Source organism: Ambystoma mexicanum, chromosome 9 (assembly GCF_040938575.1).
Source record: "Ambystoma mexicanum isolate Mex_15411 chromosome 9, UKY_AmexF1_1, whole genome shotgun sequence".
In the NCBI taxonomy this organism is placed as follows: Eukaryota; Metazoa; Chordata; class Amphibia; order Caudata; family Ambystomatidae; genus Ambystoma; species Ambystoma mexicanum.
In genome coordinates this window covers 881,285,211-881,309,927 of record NC_090931.1, presented here as the reverse complement: position 1 = coordinate 881,309,927, position 24,717 = coordinate 881,285,211, and the positions used below count along the sequence as shown (strand labels likewise).

Sequence of the window (24,717 nt, the reverse complement as noted above, 5' to 3'; positions counted from 1 at the left end):
ATTATGCAGCACACACAAGTCGGGAATCTCTTTCCCTTGTAATGAAAGTGGCACACAATAAAACCGCGTTTTATTTTTACAATCCCAATTCGTTTTTAGGGAGGCCTCCAATCCGTCTCGGACCCAGCCTCCACAAGCACCCTGTATCACAGTAGACAAGGAACAAGGCCGGTGTGTTATCAATGAATATTTTATTAATTTGCGATTTAATGGGAACATTGAATAAACAGTTACAATAGCCACCAAGGTGTGGCAACACCAATTAGAGTGCTTCTAGCCAATTGGCACACTAAGACAACTCAAGCATTTATGGCACAAGGAGTTCCTTTACTGATTTCACCACTACTATCAACAGTTGAAAATGCTATGAACATGAATGCAACCCACAGAAAAGTACATGTGCACACAAAGGATTCTTGAGTCCTAGCAACCCCCATCCCCTTGACCTCCACTAGGCTTGTCAGCTTTGAATGGAAGATAGTGGCAAGGAATGGGAACACCAGGTTAAAATTAGATTTTGAATGGGGTTTTCAGAAATAATATGGGGAGCCAGCAATGAATGGGACAATTCGTTTTTCTGCACCAGGTAAAAGGGGTTTTCACTTAGGACAACTGCTATGGGACAACACAAAAGGGTACTTCCGGCTGCTTAGACTAGAAGATAAATAGGGCTTCAGAACAGGCTAGCCAGCTCACAATGGGAAAAATTGATTTTAGTACATGCAATACTTGGGCAAATAACAGATTTACAATACCATTCTCTTTTTATCAAAATATAGTATAGAAAGAGGCATAGACTAGGAAAAATGGTTTTTAAAAGGTTAAGCGAAATTTCCAGGAAAACAAAAATGCAAATGACATTCGTTTTTACTAAGGCTGCAAATGACAGACACGCTTTAATCAATGGGAAACTCACGATAGGAAAATCGGTTTTCAGTTAAAATGACAGAGGCAAATAACAGATAGGCTCCGGGCAAAGGGATGACTCACAACAATAAAATTAGTTTGGGTTTAAAATGACAGCTGTAAATAGGAATTTGTTTTGTAAAACCCCATTTAAACACACAGACAAATTTGTTTTAGCTCACAATGAGTTTAATTCTTTGGGAAATGCTTTATAACCATAACGACTCACAAGACACTGGGAAGAGCTAGTTTTGAATTCAAACCATCTCGATTCTGTGAAATAATGTGGACATTCATTGATTTACTAATAAAATATATATATGGATCTACACAAGCAACTGGAGATTCTTCAGTGGGAAATGACTGCAATGCACAGGCAAACACAAAGGATTTTCAATGGGAACAATTACTACAACGCACAGACAAGTGAAATTTTTTTCAATAGGAAAATGGCTGAAGTGCACAAACAAAGAAGATAGGGGATTACCATGGTGCAATCTCTATGGCAATGCTGAAGAATATAGGGCTTATTTAATCTATTGCTGGGGATGTATTTACTTACAGTAGAGGGCTTGATGGACACCTAGGGGGCACCAGGGCATCAATGCAGGGACAATTGAGGGGTCAGCCAAGTCCCCTCTCCTCCAAAAAGGTCCCACTCCAGCTCCTGACTTTACTCCAAGATTTAGGCCCCTCTCTGCAAGCATGGTTCCAGATTTGGTGAGCTGCACACCTCAAGATCTGGTAGGGAGAGTCCTGATTTGAGGCGTAGTGACTTACTTATAAGGCAAGTGACATCACTTATCTGTCATAGTTCTCGCAAAATTAATAGGGCAGTGGTCAAGGTTTGCCTCCCCTCTGTGGGCCGATAGGTCCAAAGGGAGTGAGAGTGTTCTGGGAAGCCAAGGGAGGATACCCCATCACTCCTCTAACTGGGACCAGGGTCTGAGTCTGGTTTTTGCACATGAAGTCTCATTGCATGATAAACGCCATTTCTCATATTAAGACACATATGCCGGCATTGTTTAATACTACATTTTTTCAGGAAATCGCATAAACCTTGTTTGATGTCTGTGCGACCTACTGATGCAGCATTTTCTCGTTTACGCCAGAACTATATTAATGAAAAATATGGCACTCGGTCGCCTGAATATGGATAATATTTTACATATTTCCTCAAATTTCTATGGTTCTCGCCGTTATACAGTGATCACAATCAAGTTTTTCCTCATAACGTTTGGTATGTTGTCACCAAAATCATTTTTTGGCTCACCAGAAGTGGCTCGCTGACAGCTTTTCAGAAATCCAAACATGAATAGTGTACAATTAATGTTTCCCAAGTTATCCCAGAAACTGCATATCTCCCATTCTGTGCAATGGTTGTGAAACCACTCCTTAGCTCCGCCCCCACCCCTGGAAGGCCTCAGGTTTTGGCTCTGACATCAAGAGGGAGGCTTTTATTTAGATTAGCCCAAAGCATCAAGGGCTGATGGCCAGCTTTATGAAGGCCTAAGTGGTTTTAGACATAGAACCTAGGCAGCAGGAGAATTCCTAATCTCCTCCACCTGACAACAGAGCTTTGAAACCTAGTTTCACACTTGGGGAGCCCACAGCAAATGAATTAAACCAGGATTCCGGCCTGCCTCTGCTGAACGGCATTTTACATATAAATCAACTCTTAGAATTGCACCATTTCATGTAAAACCATTGCACAGTGGTTATCTGCAAACAGTGATTACACAAGGGCAACATAATATATATGTATAGACTTTAGCTGTACATCTGAATACTTAGTGTTGATTTTGATGGCACAATTGCAATGGCCTTTGTTAATTCCAGCTGAGAATGACTTTCACTCTGCTGCAATTTCCACAGCTCCTTGTAGATGTATTGTTTCCTCTTGTGATGGGCTCATGATGGACAAAACTTAGTTCCTTTTACACATTTTCACACATTCTCATGAGCACGTCTTTAATATAAAGGGAAACGCGGATTTGCACATTTCCTTCAATCTTTCTGCCGAAATGCATTCTGCTTCACAGTAACTGTAGCTCACAATGCTGCCATCCCATTTAGGGTTCTATGGACTGTAGTTCTGGAGGATATTATTTCAGCTTTCTCATACTTTGGCAAATTATGCCATTTGTCTTTCCCTTCGATGAGGCAATGAACATTTTTAGGCATCTCCAAGTTTTGATGCCTAATTTCGCTCCTTTTCACTTTGAAATTGCAGGGCCATATTTCCATGTCCATTCAAAGCAGGCCTTTCATTTTGGGGAGCCCTCATGCTGACTCTGGCCTGTAATTCTGGTATTCAGGGCTATTTCAGCCCACAGTAGTTTTGATGGTGGGTTTTGTTGATGTGGAGCTATGTCCATGGAGCTACTCTTTTTAATATTTATAGACGGATAAGCTGTGCTTTCAGGACATGTGTATATTCAGCTATATGTTTACCTTGAGATCAAAGGCATTTCTTCTTGTGCCTTATAACCACTCTGGCTACTGCAGGTATTTCTGTTCCATGGTGTTGTCCTGTTGCTGAATGGCTTTATTTTCTGTCTCCTGTCCTCCTTTAGGCAATGTTAGCACCAGTGCATCCGCAATGCAGATGGCCAGTGGGATCAGTTTGGTGTCGTTCAACAGCCGGCCAGACGGCATGCATCAGCGTTCGTATTCCGTATCCAGTGCAGACCAATGGAGCGAAGCTACAGTCATCGCAAACTCGGGCATTAGCAGCGGTAAGGTCCTTGGAAGTTACACTGTCCCATGGTCTGACAGCTTTGTTTCCATAGTAGAGATGCCCCTTCTGGCAAAAAGGGCCACTTGGAAAAGGTGTTCTTGATGCATGAAGACCAGAGCACTCAGTCACCAAATGGGTTATTTAATAAGAAGTCTTTCAACTGAGATACTCTTTCTCTTGACATACAATTGTATTAAATCTAACGTTGAACCCTGTTTATTTAATTTTCAGATTTGACAATTTAACACTAGAACCCTTCATCTACATTTTGCTAGCTCATTTGTTTCTTATTGTACTTCTTTCTTGACTACCTTGGTACATGTGTTGGACCACTGTTTGTATTCGTTCTTGTATCGAGAACATAGTCAATGAGAGCCCCCCATAGTACATCAAGCCTGCTTTGGGATGAAAGCATAGATTCAGCCTGCATACTCATTTGTTCTTTGGCATCACAGTGGAGAAGCCAATACGTTTCCCAGTTCTGATGGTGGATGGAATTGGTATACTAGCAATTCAAATTAAGCCACATAAAACCCTGAGTGTTAATCACACCCTCTCAGCTGCCTTAAAGTTTGAAAGGTCCCCATTTTGTACCATCCTATTGACCTCTCTTCTCTCCCAATGCTAGCTTTGCACATTATATTTTCCTGCTGGAATATCTCATTGGTAGCCAAGCACTTTGCTGCACAATATGTTCCTCTAGATAGCTTTCCTGTTGCTCAATTTTTTGTTTATTTCCGTTACCTTATATATTGTCCATGAGCACATCTGTGCATATCTAGAAGACAAGAAAACAGAGGGATGCTGTGTAGAAAGAAAGGCTTTGGTTCAGTGCTTCTTGACCATTGACAATTCCTATGAGTACAGCATCCCATCATTTCTCTTGTCTGAGTCATTACAGAAGGGAACAAATCATGTACAAATCAATCTTTACGATGTCCTCCAAAAAAGAATAGGTGGGCCAGCATTCCATCTGCACAGGAACTCAAAGTCCAGATGGGCCTAATCCCTGAGGTGGAACTCGAGTCCATGTGTACATGTTGCTTGGGCTGGCATCTGGTCAAAAAGAGGTCCTCTTTAGAGGGGGGAGCATCCAATAGATGCCTAAAAGTGGTTCAACAGTAACAGTGATGCTTGGAGAACCATTGAACGCCCCCTTGGTAAAGATTAATTTTGAATGAGCTGAAATTACCCCTTTTCGTCCTTTGTTACCAAACCCAACGGTGAACAGAACATCCTGGAGATTCAGGACTGGAAATTGACCTGACACCCTGCCTAATGCTACCTTATTTGCTGCCTCGTTCCAAATCACCTCTGGGTTCCTCAGTGCTCCGCTCTGATTTCTGGGGATCGTGGTCACCAGGACCCCTGCCGCATGCATGCGGAAACCACTCTTAAAATCTTCTTGTAGCGTTAATCTTACAGTCCCTCCAGGGATCAGGTAGCATAAAAGTGAATCTCGGATCTGTGATTTGGCCGTGGTGGAATTGACCGTAGTCAATTTTGCCACAGTCGAGCTGTGCAAATCTATGCACCCCCATGCATCCCCCCACTTACATTTTGCATGTCTGCTTCCTTCTCCTGACCCTGCATGTCAGTTCCATCCCTCTTACGTGGGTCGGATCCAACACAGCAGGGTCCCATTTTCTTCTTTTTTTTCTTTTTTTTTTGTCCCCGCCTCCAATCCTCACGAAGCCCCTGCAACACCCCAAGGCCATCAATGCCAAACATGTGGAGTGGGGGACACCCCTGCTTCCAATGTTCGGTATCGATTACCCAATTTGATCGAATCAAATCGATCGAATGGTACTGTCCGAATTCGGCCAGATGTACCATGCGATCAAATTGGGTAATATCGTGAATCTCCACTGTGTGTCATTGTTTGCTGTTGCCTCTTCACAGCAGTGCAGAGGTGCAGACACCAGTCTCTTACACCTTGCTTTTTTGTTTTGTTTGGTGTATTTGTTTCCGTAATCAATGTTATGGTGCCATTCAGACAGACTTGGAACTTATTTTGATGGCTGACAAGAAGGACTTTTTTGAGGGGGGGCGCATCTACTCTTCTCTGCCTTTGTACTAGGCAATTACTTTCACAAAGATGAAGGGGGGGGGCAATTCTTCTTGCTGACACACTAGTGAGGGCTCTGGGAATGGTTAGGCCCACTACAGGTGGATGCTACAGTACACCTGCCAATACTTTTGAAAGCCTTCTTACAGAAAGTGAAGACCTTTAAAGATAATAAAAGTTTTAATGGAGGAGTCCAGATGATCAGACAATAGCCACTGTGAGACGAGCAAGGGGCATGAGAAGAGCCGGGTGCGCTTTGTGCAAGGGCTGCTCTGAGAGATTGTCTTGTAACTGGCGGTCAGAGCATCAGAAAAACAGCAAAGATTAGCAGGAACAGTCTCAAGAAAACCGAACAAGACACATGCTGAACAGAGGAAGAGGAGAGTCAAAGCAGGCTGTTGGTTTCTGAAGTGCGAGATAAAGGTGCTCCGCAAAAAGCACCTCTTGAAGGAGCGTGAAAGGGCCTTTTCTACGAGAGCTTCTATTTATGAGGTGGTTGTGATCGTGGAACAGTCATGGTCAGCAGCCTGGGGAGATGTTGTTTCATCTGACACAGGAGCTGATGAAAGGTGTGACAACCATCCTTCCTCCTAACGAGCCAAGGCGGAGGTCTTACTGCTTGTTGATGCTTAGAACAAGCCGACTTGTAAGCCAAGCATTGGTACCTGCCTGTTCCTCAGCAGGGCATCTTGCCGAGTCTGCAGCCCAACTGCTTTTAAATTGTTCATGGCACTAAATAGACCACATGCAATGTTTCTTTGACAAAATGGGCCCATGGCCTTCTTCGGCTTCCTGCTAAGGTGCACAGCAAAAGGGAAGACTGAACTCTCCTGTGCACTATAACCTTTGAGGGATTGTGGTGCACTTGTCAGAGCTATGTGTGATGGGCGATGCAGATGGCTACGCCAAGGAGAGAGACATGGCGCCCATTTTTTTGGAAGACATGCAGCCACATTGGTTTACGTAATTGAATAGTTAATACACGAATGACATCATAGAACAGCAATCTCAAAATGTTAGCTTGTGCATGGGGGAGTGGTTGTGACCATCTCCCCACTCAGCAGGAGAGATTGTGGGTAGGGAAATAAGGTGACCTAGACCCCAAGCCCCTAGCCCCCCATGAATCTACCAGATAAGCTCAGTTCAGTGGTCGCCTGAAATGACAACTTCACCGTTCTGCAGTGAACCTCGGTCCACAACCAGGAGGAACATCTCTATAACAGAGTTCCCAATTGTTTAATCCCAGTATACATTTTAGTGCCATTTCTTCACCATACCGCATCACCCACTCCCCCTGCTATAACTCGCACCACCCCAACACCAAACTTAAGGGGTGGGAAGGTGGGAAATGCAGCAATATGCAGTCCTGCCCTCCGAGGCACAAGGGGCCTCAGGCGAGCCAAGACAAAGAGGGGGAGCACCACTTAGCCCCCACTCTTATAGGTCCTGCTCCCTCAGGAATTATCAAAGATTTTCAGGGCTAATGGTGAGTCTTCCTCCTGTTTTCTCAGCTCTGTAGGTTTTTGGGCATGCAGAACAATATTTGCTGAGCTGAATCCAAGAAGTGTCTAGCCGCTCTTTGCGCACATTAATTGCCCCCGTAGTGACGGTAATGGTTTCTTGCCTTAATTCTTCACTACATATAAAAATTCCAGCCTTGTGCAGCTATCGGCTGGTAAACAATACACCATGTGGGACCTTTGCTGTGGGAACACATGCAGATCCCTCCCGCTTCTCCCCACAATCACCTCGAACCCCAGACATCGACCTGATTAGCATGTCACTTTAGCTGCTTTCTTAACATCAGATGTTTTTCCCGCTTCTTTGATGTTTCTGTTCTAACAAGGACAAAAAATTCTTTTTAATTTTCCTTGTCGTCTTTCTCCCATTAAAAGGTTTTGTATTTTAGAACCCCTAAAAGGCTGTGCCTCTGAAATCAGCAGGGCTGGTGAGGCTTTTTAAGCTAATGCTGTTGAATATCACTGCTTATTGTTCCAGCTTTTGTTGTAGACAAAATAACACACATTGCTTTTCAGATATGTCTGTATTTTTTATAATATGCCTTCTCCCCGCCCCCCCAACCCGAACCCCCACATTCAATTACTTCTACATGTGGAAGGGCGTTTTGAGAGTCTTTTCCATGCAGACAATCCGCTTCCTGTGGCTTTTGATTCTTAAGCAGCTGTGCACATCCTCTCATTAGATAAATTACTTTGTTGCTGGCCGTGCCACAAAACAGGACGTGCTTGTGCGGGTGAAGTGGGGGTTGGTGGGGGGGCACAGAGAAAACTTATTCCTTTGAGGTGGGCACCCCTACTGCTCCGACTATTCATTGCTCTGGGCTTTACATGTAAAGGAGCGGCCTCTGCGGAAGAAATTGTCTGGGTCGTGCTGTTCCCCTTCAGAGCCTCAGAACCAACTATGGTGAACGCCTACAACCCTTTAAGCGTTTCTTCATGGAAGGTTGGTGGGAGCAAGACGTTATGGTGGATGAATGCGGGGAGTGGGTGTGATGGAAGGGTGTAACTGAAAAAGGGGACTTCAAATGATGTGTATGTTGGGGTTGGGTTGCCGAGTGTAAGTGAGACTTTGTAAATGCGGCAATGCCCCCACCTGTTTTTTGTGTGGGCGATCTTTCTGGTGGGTGAGGTAGTGTGAGGGTAGCATGTCAAGGTGTGTGGTGGGATTTGGTTTGAGCTATGTCTTTTAAACATAGCGTGCCTGGGGAATGTGGGCTAATAACGTCTTTGCTGTTGTGTGTGTACAGGTGCAAAGTGTCATTTGAGGAACTTGCAGTTGCATGTAATTAGTGTAAGCTGAGTGCTGTGCTAGATTTTGATTTGTATGTTGTTTGTGTGTGCTTTGAGGTATGTTTGTTGCATCTGGAAGTGACCTACACTTAGCCCTGTCTGCCCTTTGCTCAGGTCACCCAGGGGAATGAACACCCAAAGGGAAAGTGCTTATGTTCCCAAAGTATCCCAGACGTAGATCAACAGTTAACAAATATAAATGGACAATAACAAAGTATTCCTTTTTTTAAACTTTCACTGAAGCAGCAGCAATACAGGATGCAGGCAAGGAGCCTAAGGGAGGGTTGTGGAGGGAGCTTCCAAGCTGCAAAATGGTGGCTTCCAAGAATTGTGTCTTCAAATCTAACCCCAATTGTAATGGAAACGGAGACTAGGAAGTCAGTCCAGGCGCAGGCTTGATAATGCCTACTTGTGCATACTTTTTGGTCGGCTTCCCAGCCCCAAAATAGTGGACTGGGGGGGTAAAATGTAATCGTACGTATATTGGAAAAATAACTTTTTAGCAGGTCGATAATAGGCTTCTGGGATTGGTGGAAACACTCGGCAGATCAGGTTTTGGGATGATAAATTACAGATTGCTTTTTTTTTTTTTTTTAAATGTATACATTTTTTTTAATTTTCCAAAATCACCTACTAGTGTGGCCTTTGCATCACCGGACCAGTTTAGAAGCTTGGCTTGGCTTGGTCTTAGAATGGGAATGGCAAGTCCGATGTGGTTGATTGTAAGTAAAGCCTGTGCTGGACCGTACAGAATTGCTTAGCCAGAAGCCCTCTGTAGCAGCCAGTGAGCTAAACACGGGAGCTGTAAATCCTGCCCGCGAGCCTCTTGTGTAAATTCTTTATGGAGGTGGAATTGATCGTCACACCAAGTGCTTGATGTACGTGAAACCTTTTATTACCCGAAGAACGTCAACTTCTAATCCTCCGTGAAACAAATTCCTGTTCGCAGTCAGTCAGGGAAAGCCCTGCCATGTGAGGGATTGGGCACAATTACCAGACTTGTCATGGCCACGCGCCAACCACTCCTCCAGGCAAGCAATTGGAATCCTGCAGCCGTCTTTGGGGGTTCAGCGGGCTGTAGATTCAATGTGAGGTGACTATTATCCAGTCACGCCAAATGTTCAAATGCCATCCTGCAATTGCCTTGCCAAAATACTCCAGGGTGAGGCCGAGGAGGACCACGGTGCAGGCCTTGGCGTGTCGTCCGAGTTGTCGCAAGTCTCCTTTTTGTCATGCAGTGCAATGGGCCCTGGAAAGCAAACACGCACTTCATGTTTCTTCACAATTGCTTTTTTTGTTACTACCATCAGTGGAGCACCAATGGAGAGCCATGCCCTCCTTTAAACACCCGATGTTGCCCTTATGTTTCTCACGTCTTTGATGTATAGCATTGTCAACGACCCCTGCATGCCCATTCACTCTGCAGTCTTAAGGCATCCTTCAATTATCTTCATGTATGGTCTCCCTGGTACGAAGAACACCTGATCACACCTTGAAATACCTTATACTACTGTCCTGTTTGATGTCTGCTCTACCATTGTTCTCATCCACGTTTCAAAGTTTGGTGTTCTGAGGTGTGGGGAGAATCTTCCTTAACCTCAAATCACACTGCCTCATCAACATCAGGCCTTTAAACCGAGTACTGCACATGGATGCCTGTGGGATGTGTGTGAAAGTCTTCCATCAGCCCCTTTCTATTTCAAAGCTATGGTGCTTGGAGTAGGCTGTTGCACACAATTCCCGGGGGTTTAGGGGAACGGCGTGGGGGGGGGGGTTACTGCCTAGGGAAAGACAAACATTTAGTGTTGGTCATGGTCTCGCATGCAAGCAAAATCTCTTGGGTGAGGTAGGTGGGGGCTTGTATGAGGTTGGACAGGGATTCCTCTTTTCTCTGTGTCAACATTTGCCAGGCAGAGGACTTGTGAATCATTGCATGATCTGGGGAGCTATGGGACATGAGAACTAAACGAATACCAATTAAGAAGACAAAAAAACTCGACTTTAATATTTAATAAGTATCACTTCTTATCAGGAGCATCCTAGTTTAGAGCACGTGAAGAGGATTGGGAGGGTGTTTTGGGCTGCAAGGTAGTTTCCCTATTTTAGAAAATACACCTTTGCGGATGAAAATGGATGAAGGCAAAAGAAGGGGTACTGAAATGCATCGTTAGGGGTGACCTATTAGTATTCTATACAAGTGCATATATTTGGCAAACGCTTCCTTTTTTATGCAAGACAGCAAAAAAACATGTAGTTATTTCTTCATTTTAAATGCCTTTGTTTTACTGGTAACGTTACTTTCACTGTAAAGTTGAGCATTATTGCCCTGAGCCGCTAGAAATGCTGGTCATTAAGAGCCTGGACGCTCCACTTAATAGGGGCCTGAGCAAAGCAAGGGTGAATAAGGAAGGTCTCAAAGGGCTCTTAATGACCAGTGTTACCATGGGTGTCTGGCTGATATAGCTACTTGCCCCCGGCCTTGGCGGCCGGGTGTCTATATGTCTATATGGGGGTACGTTTGGAGAGAAACGGGGAAACAACATTTGTAAATGGCTTCCGAACAACAGACTCTGCTGCTGCACAGGTGTGAAGCTTTGTTCCTTTCGAGCACTGGAGATTGAGCCGTGGTTGTCCGATAGGAAGACAGAAGAGCTGCAGGGGATGTGGGCAGCCAGCAGAAGGTGGCATAGTAAAGGGTGACTATCTTGAGAGGGAGCACAGACAAAGTGATTACACTGGGTGATCAGGATGGGCTCTCGTTCCGGATTGGGCCAGAGGAATGGAACATTCCAATCAGTTGCAAATTATCTTTGAAAGGTTCATTTTAACCACTTAACCGCTTCAGGTTCAGTCCAGCTTCTGATCCCCGGAATATAACAACATTAAATGCAACAGGTGCACGTGTGTGTAGCATCACGACTCCACACGCTGAAGTAACAAAAGACGATTGTTTGAAATCTAGATTCTGCGATCCACATGCCGATCATGCATACGTTTGCTCCACTACTGAACTGTTGCACATGAGATAGGAATAGGAGACACTTGTGTGCAGTCTTGCATAAACTTGTGCTGCCCATGAAGGTGTTTTCTGCAGCATTGTATACTACTATACCAGACATCCAGCACGACACAGCAGCGCTCTTGTACGCAAGCCCAAGAGCTACTTGAGTGCAGGTGCACTCTGTGCATCACTGTCAGAGGTGCACTTGCAAGAAGCCCTGGCATGCATGCCTAGAACACTGTTAAATGTGCCTGCCTGTATCACCTTGACATAGAAACAAACTGCACATGCACCAGCGGGACCCCTCCAAAGCACTTTTCTATTCTCACGAGAGGCTTGCATATTCATCAGGTCTATTGCACACTACGATCGAATGAAGCTCCTCTTGCCTGGACACACTTTTGATACCTTTGAGGTCTAATTCATAAGATGTTGTTACAAGGAAGAGAAAAGAAGGTGCTTGTATAATACTGCCCAGTCTTGTGGCAAGCCCTACTGTTGGGATCTCCCTTCTTTGCAGTTCAAATAACTTCTCTAGGGTCGAGGTCGGCGTGTGACTTTCTCATGTTACTTCAAAATCGGATCTGTGAAATTGGGGACGGCTGGTGGGTAGATGCACTGGTCCAAGGCTCCCTGCAGAACCTGTGAAGCATGGCACCCTTGAGGGTACAGAAGCGTATGTCTTCCGCTCTACCGCCTTGACTTGGGGGGTTTAATTGATATTAGCAGTTCATGTAAGATAATGGGTTATGGTACCCACCATTGCTTCTCCTAGTAGGGGAAGCATGGGTATTTGGATATCCGGCTTCATTGTGCAGGGCAGTCAGTGGTTACTCCATGTTACTCTGTGGCACCTTATGGGTTGGGAATCTTATTAAATATCATGAAATCGAGCAGATCTGCATCGTTGAAAGACGCAATTAAAAACCAAAAGAATGTTTAACATAAGAGCCTGTCGCTATGTCCGACAGGAGAAACTAATGAAAAGACCGTAGCAGATCCTTTTCGGGTTGGCTAAAAGCTTGGAGGCTTGGAGGATGGCAATCCTGTTCTGCGTGACTTCAAGCTGGCCCATCTGCACCACATCTTTGTATTGGATTCTGGAGAGATGTATGACTCGGAATATCAGGCACAGCAGCAGTGCATCTCGATAAACATCATCTAAGCCCGAGCTGTGTAAATGGCCACAGCTTGTTGTCCGGGTGTGCCTAACTCAGGAAGCTCTAGGTCATTTAACGATTTGGCAGCCATGTTCTGATGTGCAATGTTTCCTGCTCCATCACTATGAAGGGAATTTCGAGGTTTTCATGCAGACTCTACGAATGTTGTGCAGATTATTTGCAGACTTACTACTCCGACATGCAAACCGTTTCTAGCATTCTCAATTCCTTGACATGGCATGAATGTAATGAAACATTGTGTGTGATGCTGCTTGTGTCAGACTTTCTCTAGCAACGCCTGTAAATGTATGAAACTGCTTTTCACAGTATTACAGTATGATAAGGGGTATCTGTAGAGTTTTTTAAAATTTAGAATTCAAGTTTAGTGTATTTATTACTCTTGCGACAAGTGATTGATTGGGCAGGGCCCAAAAGCATGTTTACATATGTAGGAAATTGCCAAAGATACAAGTGATGGGTTATGTGAACATAAAAGCATGGCTTCTTTTCATCCTTAGAATGGATGCTTTATGGAGGAAACACATGGATTGAATGGGGATAGCAACATTCTTCCCCAAATCCATGATCCCTCCAGACGAAGGCAAAGCATTGAATGGGCACCAAGAACCTGCACTTCTCTCCTAGACATTATCTCGGGAGGCAAAGTTGATTGAATTACCATGCATGCACATACTTCTGACCTAGGCAAAGCCATCCATATGTACACACAGCAGAGGTTGAATGATCTTTGGACCAAGCTCCCGTCTCCTAGAAGTGATCCATACAGCTGAGAGACTCCTGGTTGACAGATAAGGCTATTGGGAAAGTTTTGCAATCAGTTGACCCTCCTTCCATATGTGATAGCCCGGAGTGAGAGGTGAAATCTTTAGAGCTAAACTGTGCAAATAGCCAACACTAACTTGCCAACATAAAATGGAAATTTATATTCACGAAGGGCTCAAATATGAAGATAATCTTCAAAAATCCATTCTATTGTTAATGTTGTGGTTAGGGAAGATCTAAATGATGTTGAGATATTCGGCAAATTCTTTACACTGTGAAAGTCCATACTTGCAATGTTGATATTAACTATGCCTTGGGTTGCAGTGGTCGCTTTTGTCAGGGGCCTCAGGTTACCATGGAGTCTTCAGTGTGTGGGAATGAATGAAAGCAAGCCTGCTTTAAAGATAGTTTGTATCCATGTATACATGACACAGCATACAAAACGCCACTAAATTAACACCACCATGTTATTTATTTATTTGTTTGTTTATTTATATAGCGCACCTAACCCAAAGGTATCTGGGCGCAAGTTTACAAGTTCCAATTTAGGTACAGGAAGTTGTACATGTAATTACAATTCATAATTTAGTACAAGGATGCAGATTATAATACAAGATAAAAACAGTTACAATGAAGGAAATACATGTATTCTACAAAGGATAACACAATTACCAAAAAACGGTTGAAGTAGATTACTTACATATGCCAGCGTGCTACTAATGTGGAAAATAGTCAAGCTGTGTCGCCAGGTGGGCTCAAGTAAGTTAATGTTTGACGGACAGGGGCAGGCTCATTATTGTTCCTGTGCAAACAGCCATGTTTTTAGTTTTTTGCGGAAGGCCCAGTAGGCTGGCTCAACACTTAGGTCTGAAGGGAGGGTATTGCATAGTTTGGAAGCTAAGACTGGAAAACTCTTCCCCCCCCCCCCTGCTTTTTCTAGTTTGTATCTGGGTATCAGTTGATTGACCTGAGCGACTGATAGGTCTGTTAGATTGATTCTTTGTGAACTTAGTCTAGATATTTGGGTGCTTTGTTCGCAAGGCACTTGTGCGTTAGTGAGAGCGTTTTGAAGGTAATTCTGTCCTTTATAAGCACTGAAATGTGAAAGGTTTTATTACCCAATTCAGTGTCACTTGAATTTTCAATTTTAGGTTGTAAATCCCTAAGAATAAGAGACTCCATTCAAGGTACGAGTACAGTTGCACCGTTTAACGTAATACATCCTGATAAACTACGCCCACATCAACCAACAAGAACACTGAGATCAAGCACCGACATATGCCTGGAGCCAAAACTCTATAACAGAAAAAAACTCAGAGGATCCTCTTTCTCTCACCAGGCACCAAAAACCTGGAATGACCTACCTAAGAATATACGGAACACAACAAACCACCTCTCATACAGGAAACTCCTCAAATCTTGGCTCCACAGCGTAACAACAACAGCAACGCATTAGAATGCCCACCCCGTTAAAACAATAGCGAAAATAACACCAACCTTGGCTACTCTCAAAATGGACAAACACTGAACCCAAAGAACCGACCACACGACAGACCATAAGATATCATGGGAAATAGCCACAATAGGAGGCCTCCAGAGACTGATCACATACTCGGACCCAGACGAAAGCCATAAATGACTCATCCACTCCCCCCCGGACGTACCATATCCAAACCGGCAGACGCATTTAGCTAGAAAGTTTGAGAGGAGTCCACTACACCAGTCCCAGCACCCAAGGAGGAGAATAGACACTCAACCCACACTAATCAATCCATCAGCATTAGAACACCTACAGATCTGGCTAGAATAGAACGGCGAGGAGCAATCAGAACACTTACAATGCACGTTAGAACAGCACAGGGAGCGCCCCACACAAACCAAACCCTGCCAGGCGTAGCCCCTTGCCCACCCCGATGAGATTGGGAGGATTGGCGAGTGCCACACTCGGACAGATTTCTGAACTTCTGTTAAACTTCATACAACCGACTAACAAAAAACTCAGCATTTCTGCAGACTTATCTCACTCAAAAATCTCGCACAACAACCCGCACACACTTCATAACACCGCAACAACACATAAGCAACACCAACAGCACTGTAAGAGGATTCAATTCAACACTACAGCTAAGTCAATGCCTAGTCGCTTTGGCTGTCCTTCAAATGAAAAGTCTTCATCATTTGCTCATAGAGCTTCAAGTGTTCCCAAACAGAATACTTGGCGTTCTTATGATAAGGCGTGATGACGCTCCTGATCGCCTTAATCTGCTTTAAGGGGTCCTTAAGCAAGGCCCTTTTTGCCTTACTGGCCCTTTTGGTTCGGGTAACGCTGGTCCATTCATCTTCTGACTCAGAGGCACTGCTCCCCGAGGTTCCCGTCTGTTCTTCCAGGTTTTCCCAGATTCTGCGAGCCTGGGAATGGCTGGCAGAATGTGGGGACCTGGTCTCCTGTGTCCTGTACCGCTCAGAGGAGTCTTCAGATCCCTCCTTGCTGCCAGGATTTGATGGGTACCCCCCCCCCACTGACCTAACTGGGAAGAGGTTTTCAGGATGCCCTTAATGGGCCTACTCTCCTGGGGTTCCCCATCAAATTGCACTGCGCTTGGGTGCCCATACCCGGATGCCCGCCCCTCCATTCCTGGGTGGTACTGGCCTATGAGCCCCATGCTTCTGGCTGGATAGTAATCTGCCATCCCTGTGGCCCTGTGCTCATGTGCGCCAGGGGACATGGGGGTGGCAGAGTCCAGGGACTGAGAGAAATAAAGGCCTCTGGTACTAGGGCTCCTGGGGTTATGCTCAGGAGTTTCTCTTTCCCAGCGAACCTCATCTCTATCCGCCCCTGCTCCCTGTTGCAATGCAAGAGCCTGCGCCTTCAGTTCCTCAGTTAAGGCCTTACTAGACTCTATCAGTCTCTCCTGCATCGCTACCTGTTGTTGGAGCCTATCATTGTGCTGGCAGAGAGCCTCATTCTCTCTCTGCGTTTCCTGATTGGTCCTGGAGCACTGGGCCAGTCTTTGCTGCAGGAGGGTTACCTCCTGAGCTGTATCCCTATTGGCCTGCTCCTTTCTTGCCAGAGCATCCTCCACCTTCCTGGTGTGCTCTAGCAAGTCCTGGTGTTCTTTTTGGAGGTCACCCAGTCCCTGGTGGGCCAGGTGATTTTCTTCTGTTTTTCTTTTTAAATGGCAGACTTCCTGGCCTAAGGCGTCTCTTTCCTGGCTAAGAGCCTGCATTTGTGCCGCCAGGTCGTCCCTCTGCCTTTGAAAGGCACCAGCTTTCTGGCGTTCTTCATCAAACTCTGCCTGGGTATCCAGGTCTTTCAAAATCAGCTTGTTGCTCTATGCCTTCACTCTATCTAGATGACTTTGCAGGGTGGCTACCTGCTCAGTGCATGCCCTGTTAAAGTCTAATTGTTGCTCCAGCTTTTTCTGGCTCTGCAGCAGGGAGTCCAAACCTTCTTGGTACTCCTTCTGCAAGGCCAGAAATCTGGTATCCTGGTCAGCCTTTTCCTGTTGCAGGATGTCCATATCCCTCTTTATTTTAATGATGTGCTGTCTACTCTCATTTTCTGACTCCTGGCTCCCATGCAGCCTCTGCTCAGAAGAGACCAGGTCAGATTGGACCTTCTCTAACGCCATCTGTTGCTTATTCGCCAGATCTTGGCTTTCAGTACATTTATCCTGCATGTCTCCCATATATAGGTACAGGTATGCGGCTATCCTAACCATCTTGTCTTGTTAATCCTTAGCTTTAGGAGCCATGTATAGTTCACTCAGGGCCACATGTAGGGGACCCTGATCTCCCCATATATCTGACCCTGTTTCAGTGACCTGTTGCGTGATGGCCTGCAACCAGACCGTGCGGTCCTGGTGAGTCCACTCACCTCTCACAAATAACTTATGTAAGAAGTGCTCTCTGGCTATTTTCATGTCTACTAAGGTCGTCATTCTAGAGATTGGTCTCTGTCCTGACTTACAGAAATTAGTATTTTATTTTTGCAAAACAGACCTTTTCCTAAGAGCGTTCCTTTGAGGAGTGCTTTACAGCGTAACACAGCGTGGTGATCCGACCGGATATGTGTATCTGGTCAGCTGGCACGCTGTATTAATCTGCACAAGTGATAGATCTAACCCAAACGTCCGGCACGAGCCCCCAATTTGTAAGAGGATTCAATTCAACACTACAGCTAAGTCAATGCCTAGTCTGGGATACTGAATGGAAACCCTTATTGATATATCTTTATGTCCAGTTCATGCGTTCTGGATGACTACCCCTATATAACACCCCTCCCTTGGAATCCCCCTGACCCCACTGAGCCAAGAAGTAGTTCTGTTTAGCAAGTTTAAAGGTTTATTTGATAACTTAAACAATATATATTATATCACGCTTTATAATAAATTAATAATTGAATATCACACTTAATCTGATATGATAAAGATTAACAACGGAGAATCTGGCACTAGCACACTTGAGAATAGGAACAGAAGAATAAAATGGTAGAGAATACTTAATCTAAGTTCAGATGGATGTAATGTTGAATGAAATGCAATACAGGAAATACTCAATATAATTTCAACAAAGCAATGTAATCACTTTTCTCTGGCAATCCCCTCCCCCCCTTTATGCAATGCAAGGAAATGGAAGGAAAGCACACAGTTCTCAGAAATGCAATCAAATGTAATTCAGTTCACCCCAGCAAGTTTACACTACAGAAGTTGGAAACACAGGCCCAAAATGCTTTTATGTATGCTGGCAATGAAGTGAAAAATATGCTAAAATGCTTTTAATTCCCTCTAGGAGGTTCAGGGTGAGTGGTATCAAGTTAATATTAGTCCAGGCTCACCCTAGCAATGATTCAGGAATGATTGGCAGGTTAAACAAATTTTTTCTTTAACGGAAGGCAAGCAGCAGCAGATTTTTACACGTGGAGAAACTTGCAAATCGCGGCAAAATGTCAAATCGCGGCAGATTTTTCCGAGTGCGCCGGGCGCGATTACAGAGGAACTACAAGGACTATCAATATCGTTTTGGGGTCCTAGGACAGCCTAGGATCTCAGCTTCCAGATGAAAGTTACTGCAAGTCTCTAGGACAAACGGTCACGGAGATATGAGCGATTAAATAAAGGTCGTTTTTCAGATTTGAAATTTTAAAGTTCAAAAAGACAAGTGCAGCTTGCAACTAGAAAATGACAGGTGACAGCTTTACAAATGACAGGTGACAGTTAGGAGGCAGTTCTACTTAGATTAAAATAGCTTGAATTATATTATTTTAACTAAGAGATTAGTTCTACACAGTTCTGCTGGGTACTCACAATCTATTTTTGAAATAGATGGGCCTCGCCACGGATCTGGTCAGGTTTTCTTCACTCTGGTCTCTGCACTTCACAGTGATCTGGGTCAGCTCTCTCTGCCTCTGGATTCTGGAGATTGATGGATTTGAAGTCTGGATCTTTCTGCACAGCTTTCTCTAGAGATTGATGGAGGTAAAGTATGGATTTTCCCAGCAGAGCGTCCCGCAGCAAATGGATTTGAAGGTCCCTATCTGTCCTGTCTGTCTGCTTTTATCTGTTTTTAAAATGGGTGTGTGTGCAGCATCACTAGCCCCTACCCCTCTACACTTGCCATTGGCCCAATTCTCCCCTCTCCCATGATTGGGGAAGGAACTGAGAGTCAGAGTGATGCTGTAGGTTTTATGGGTCAGAGGATCCTCCCCTGTCAAATTGCACACAATCTATATTTGATTAAAAAAAACATATTTGCACAGGTAAACATTTGTTTAAAATTACATGCACCCATCACATATCACAGGAGGTATACCCTGTCCAAATCTGCTCTTCCTGGGGGCTTGCATTCAGAAATGGCACATATTTCACTTTTTTACTGATTTTGCAATATCGGGCATTAACCCAAATTTACACACATGTGCACAAGGAGTATGGACATTACTTGATGAAGTGTCAGATTTTTCACATGCACACATTTTGAGTAATATCCTCTTTTCCGCTAAACCCCCCCCTGAACATACCACCGGGTCCTAACACGTCTTAAAATGTGGGCAGAAAAATCACAAGAATTATGGTGTCATTTAAATAATTTTCACAAGTCCGTACTATGAGTTATTCATCTTTTTAGAGTTATGTTCTGGCCCCAAAGGGGTGTGGTTTCCCCCCAGCACAAGGTTGAATTTCTGGTTTTTCCAGTTCTGCCAAGCCAGCTTGCTCTCACAGGCAGTGCTCCTCCCCTGTCCTTCCAGGAGGAAGCTCCATTTACGACTCCCGCCAATAAAACATTTGCCTGAGTCAGGACAGGGCTTTGTTCAGAGCTCTTGTACTCTGTGGGGGCTCCCCTTAATTCAATTATCAGAGAGATGGCATATCCTTAGTGTGGCCAGCAAAAGGCAGATAGGCCTGGGAACACAGCTGTGACTCAAGTTTCACTCCTGATGGGGGTAGTTGCCAGGCAGAATTCAGTTCCTTAAGCCAGGTTTCAGATAAAATGTCACTTTTTGTTACCCAGTTTAAGTCAAGACAATGTTTACATATGCAGCTAGAATGCTGATTCTAAGTTTAAAACTATGACATTTAAACAATTGCAACCTATGTAACACTCAAAGTAGGTCACTCATTTCTTTTAAACATTTAGATTTTTAGTGTCTTTCAGTCCAAATTTACTTAAACTGCTGAAATCCACAGCTCAGCCAGTCTTGTTATAAACCTTCAAGTCACTTCAGAAATAACCTTACATTGTATCCACCTCTTAGTAAGTCTTTCTTTGGCCTCATTTATTCAGTTTTATACAAGTGGTGTTGTTTTAAAACGCCGGCTTTTGGATAGTGGTGAGTACTGGTACTGCACCCCTTTTTGGGATTTAAGAAAATGAATTCCCAACAGTTATGGGTTTGCTTTTGGCAATCAGCATTGCCATTCCCAATAATTTCAGACTACTGTGTGGGTAGTCCAATGGTGGTTTTAGGCCGTGTCCTTCTGTGCCCATAACATCGGCAAAAATGGGTGGCAGCCTATTCTTCATGCATTTCCCTGTGCATTTTCTGGGAAGCTCTGGCCATCATGATGTTTTCCATGTCAATACTGCACAGTTTTGAGGTAGGGCTCGGATGCATGGGTAAATACATCCCACAGCACACGAGGACTGACAACGATCCAGTACTCGCACCGAAGCTCAGCACCTGGTGTATACAGAGTTGAAGCTGCAAGCAGAACACCACTCCTCTCACTATCCTACTGCCGCTTCACCTACTAACCCATCCCACCTTCTCATTTGCAGATCCACCAGAGCGCCTGGGGACCAACTCCGTACCTTTAACACTTGGTCTACTATCTGCATTGTGCTCATTGCATGCTAGGAGCTCGCAAGTCCTCTCTGTGGTCCCAAACATGCTGCAGCAACACTTATGTCCTTTCTTGGCCGAAGCCCTCTTCATGGTGCGGGAGCTCCAAGTATGTTAGCACTATTATGAATTAAAATGGCATAACCTGCAATTTTAGTTGTTTAAAGTGTTTAATAATTGGATAAATATTGCATTGTAGAGTAAAACGTATTTAAATAAGAATGGGGGAAGGGAAAGTCTGTGAACTCCAAATCCAGAATGAACCTTTTCTCCGTAACAATCCTGCAACTACATCCTTAATTTAGTCAAGCCATGGGCATAAAACATTCATGTCTGCTACTAGGTAGCAAAGTTGGATGCTCAGGCTAAATCGAAGATTCAGTAGACCGATTGTGTCAAAAGAAGATACTCAAGAGAGAGAGACAAAATGTTACAATCTTCCCAGAGTAAAAGAAATCCTATACAAATTAAAATATTGTCCAAACCAGAGCCTACCCACTGTTACTCGAAAATCGAATGAAGGCGAGCCCCTACGCCAATGGAGGTGAAAGGAGAGCAACAGCTCCTTAACTTTCGACAACGTGATCCTGCCGAGTGCTCGGGATCTCTTGGACCCATCTTGCTGCTGGAACCACCGCTATTGCCGGGGGGGAACCTCTGCCGCACTCTAAGGACAAGTTTCCATCCAACCTTCCCTTTTGTAGAGCAGACAGAGAGGTGGAGCAACAGGCAGGGGTGGACCAGGTGGTCAGTGATTCAGCCTCCCGGGTAGACCCTGAGGCTGGTTAGGTGTAGTGATGAGGGCATGGTCTGCCTCTCAGTTAGATGTCTTCGGCCCAGTAGGAGCTTCTGATGGGAAGGCGGATGCAGAAAGGGGGGGGTGGGGCCATGGGGGTGGGGGCCAGGAGGGGGAAGGTATTAGAAAAGGGAAGGGGTGCCTTCTGGGAACACCCCTAAGGCGGATGCAGAAAGGGGGGTGGGGTCATTGGGGTGGGGGCCAGGTGGCAGAAGGTACTATAAAAGGGAAGGGGTGCCTCCTGTGAACACCCCCCAACATAGGGTGTGATGGGGAGGAGGTCTGCGGCGCTGTATGGGGGACCTCACCGCTGTAGGGCACAGAATGGACAGTTACACCATGACTGCCTGTCACAAGGAGGAACTTCTGTAAATAGTGCGGATTTGGTTTTTCAGAAACAATGTATTGTTTGTGGTTATGCAATATATGGATATTTAGAGTGGCGTTTAAATGTGAATATGATGAATATGCTTAGTAATGTTAAAAGGATTAAACGTGGCCTAAAATACTTCCAAAGAAGTGTCTGTGTGTTTTTCAGTGTGACTGGGACTTCCTCCCTGCAAAGCCCAAATCTTAATAAAGCCTTCATATCTTCTCATAGACTGGTCACTGTTCACTGCACCAAACCCTACATAGGAAATGCTAAGGGAGTGTTTCAAGTGGAATTTGATCCTAGAGCAGACTCAGGAAGGTAAACTCCAGCGTGGAGATTTTTAAAAATTTAACAGGTTGCCTAGATGCTGATTAAAATGACTTTTCTCTCCATCGCCCCTGTCGTAGAATACTCATTACCCCTACTTCTGCGGCTTCTTGCTGTGGCTGCCCTGCCCCTCCTGGTGCTAACATGGTGCTGAATTTCTGAGCGTGACTTGTTTCCAGCAGTTTCAATGGGGCAGAGATGGGCAGAGTTTCCCTCCACCCCTGGATTAGCTGCACTGATGTCGGAGACCCTGTACTTCCCTGGCTTGGCCTGCTTGCCCAGAGTTCAGAAACATCTCTCACACCTCTTAGTATGCCAGCTAACGGGGGTGCTTAGGGGGCTCGTACGACTCCAGCAGTTTAGGTCCAGGCAGCTCTGTGATCATGGCTGAGCAGGCACCTGGGCCCAGCAACAGCAATCCTGTAACCTAAGTTGAGGCTGCTAGGGTAGACTGGCTTACCTTAGAGTTCTCTCTCAGCCAGATTTCCCTCTTTGTGACATTTTCTTCACCAGCCCATACCAGCTTTGCTGCTGGAGAAGTTGATGCAAAATGCTTCACAGGCGAGTGTACGGGTATTTTTGAGATGTCTGACACTCCAAGGAGGGTACCAGACTGATTCCATTGCTTCCTGCTCTACCTCCCCTTTTGAGGCAGGCCATTGTGGAAATGCTTTGTAGGATAGAGAGTATGTCCAAAATCTGACAATCTAGATAATGTGAATGAGGCAGTGCGAAACCTGGTACCTCGGGTGGACAAGGTGGAACACGCTGCAGATCAAATCGTTAGACACATGGTCAAGATGAAAAATTAGGTGGTGGTCACGACCTCTTTAGCCTGTGAAAATAAGGAGTGGCAGGCTGTGACTGAGATGTTGGACACCAGCATGCATTATGCATGCGTTGGTTTGGTTTGCGATATTCTTTGTCCACCTGGCTCAAAGAATTGTAGAATAGGATTCCCTGCAGCCAACCATCAGGTGCTACAAGCTTTTTGGTAGAGGAAGCGGCACTGCGATGTTGGTCCAACTGATTTGTGAAGCTGATAGGATAACCTTTGAGACACTCAGGGCTTGTAGGGGCATACCTATGTATGGAGGAGTGACATTTCCCTTTTCCTGTATGTGAGTGGAACGACAAAGCGTATTAGGGGAGACCATGACCTTGTTTGTCATGCATTTGACAGAAAAGGGCCTCGGAGGTGTACGAGTTTCACAGCCCATGAGATGCAAAGGACCCTTTGTGTTCTTTAAAAGAGGTGGGTTGAGCAGATGGTGCCTTGCCTGATCAGGAGTCCTCTTCTTCGGTGGAATCCAAACCTTGAAGTTGTGGGGATGGGGCAGCAGAGGACAGGACTGGGGGTGATTGGGTGGCGCTCCTCTTTTTCCAATGTATTGTTCTATGCTTAGGATGGTTTGCTCATGACCCCCCCCCCCCCCCCCGTTCCATCTCTTAATTGTAGTGCTTTGGAGAGGGGGAGTCTCTTGCTGGACTTCACTAGAAATACTTTTCCATTACCTGGTGGTTTTTAAACTTTTTTTCTTTTGGCAAAATGCCAATAAACTGATCTTTTTTGTAGCATGAAGGATCAAACTGACAAGTCTGTTGCAGTGCAGAAAGGCTCACACTTATGATAGGAGCTAACCTCCAGCCTGCCTCAAGTACAAATTAAAATACTAAAGTCGGCTTTCAAAGCAGTAAACTCAGGATCGAGGGTGGTGGCAGAGAGGGGATGATGAACTGGACACCGTCTTAGTGCAGATTTGGCAACTTTACTCCTTCAGAATACAAGGTGGGGCTGCCTTGAACAAGAGGTAGGCCAAGGTTTTCAAAAGGCAGTAGCGGCTAGCACTACCTTCCTCTGAAAGGTAGGATAAATCGGTGGACTTGGCTTGAGAAGGGACAACAGTACTTGTGGCCAGAAGGCAGGTCAGACCACTAATTAATACAGGGTTGCATCTCCAGAGGATTCCACTAGCTTAAGATATCCCTAGGACATTTACAATGAAGTCTGAAAGCTGCTATACTGAGTCTAAAGCATTCCCTCTGAATCAGATCTTATACCCTAAAAGTAAACATAATCACTTGCTCACTCCCCCAGCTCCCTCTAACTAATCAAACGGGAATTTCTGAGGCCAGGAGGTAGCCGGTAACCCAAATGCATCCCTTAGTCTGTGGCCAAACAAGAAACATGGGGGTTGCTATAGCACACCTGGTTCACCTTTTGGTAGCAACAGTGCTGGAAATGTGAAAAAATGTGTACTCTGGGAACCATATCCTCCTTGTGGGGACGTGAATCGGAGGGGGGAGGGGAGAGGGAGGAGGATGCTAGTCTAAGGGGACCGGTGGCAGGCTCAGGTGCATGGTGGCCCCAGACTAGGTCATTCAACAAAGTATCTCTTCATGGAACCCAC

At 45.0% G+C, this 24,717-nt stretch overlaps 1 protein-coding gene across 4 annotated transcripts in view; it reads left to right on the top strand.

Annotated features, from left to right (window-relative positions):
- AGAP1 (ArfGAP with GTPase domain, ankyrin repeat and PH domain 1) overlaps nucleotides 1-24,717 on the top strand; it is a 1,778,872-nt gene that overhangs the window by 1,292,186 nt on the left and 461,969 nt on the right. For all 4 annotated transcript variants that reach the window (XM_069615994.1, XM_069615993.1, XM_069615991.1 and 1 more), the window contains one exon: nucleotides 3,483-3,644. In XM_069615994.1, the coding sequence (XP_069472095.1) occupies nucleotides 3,483-3,644 (162 nt within the window). The remainder of the gene's footprint in view (nucleotides 1-3,482; nucleotides 3,645-24,717) is intronic.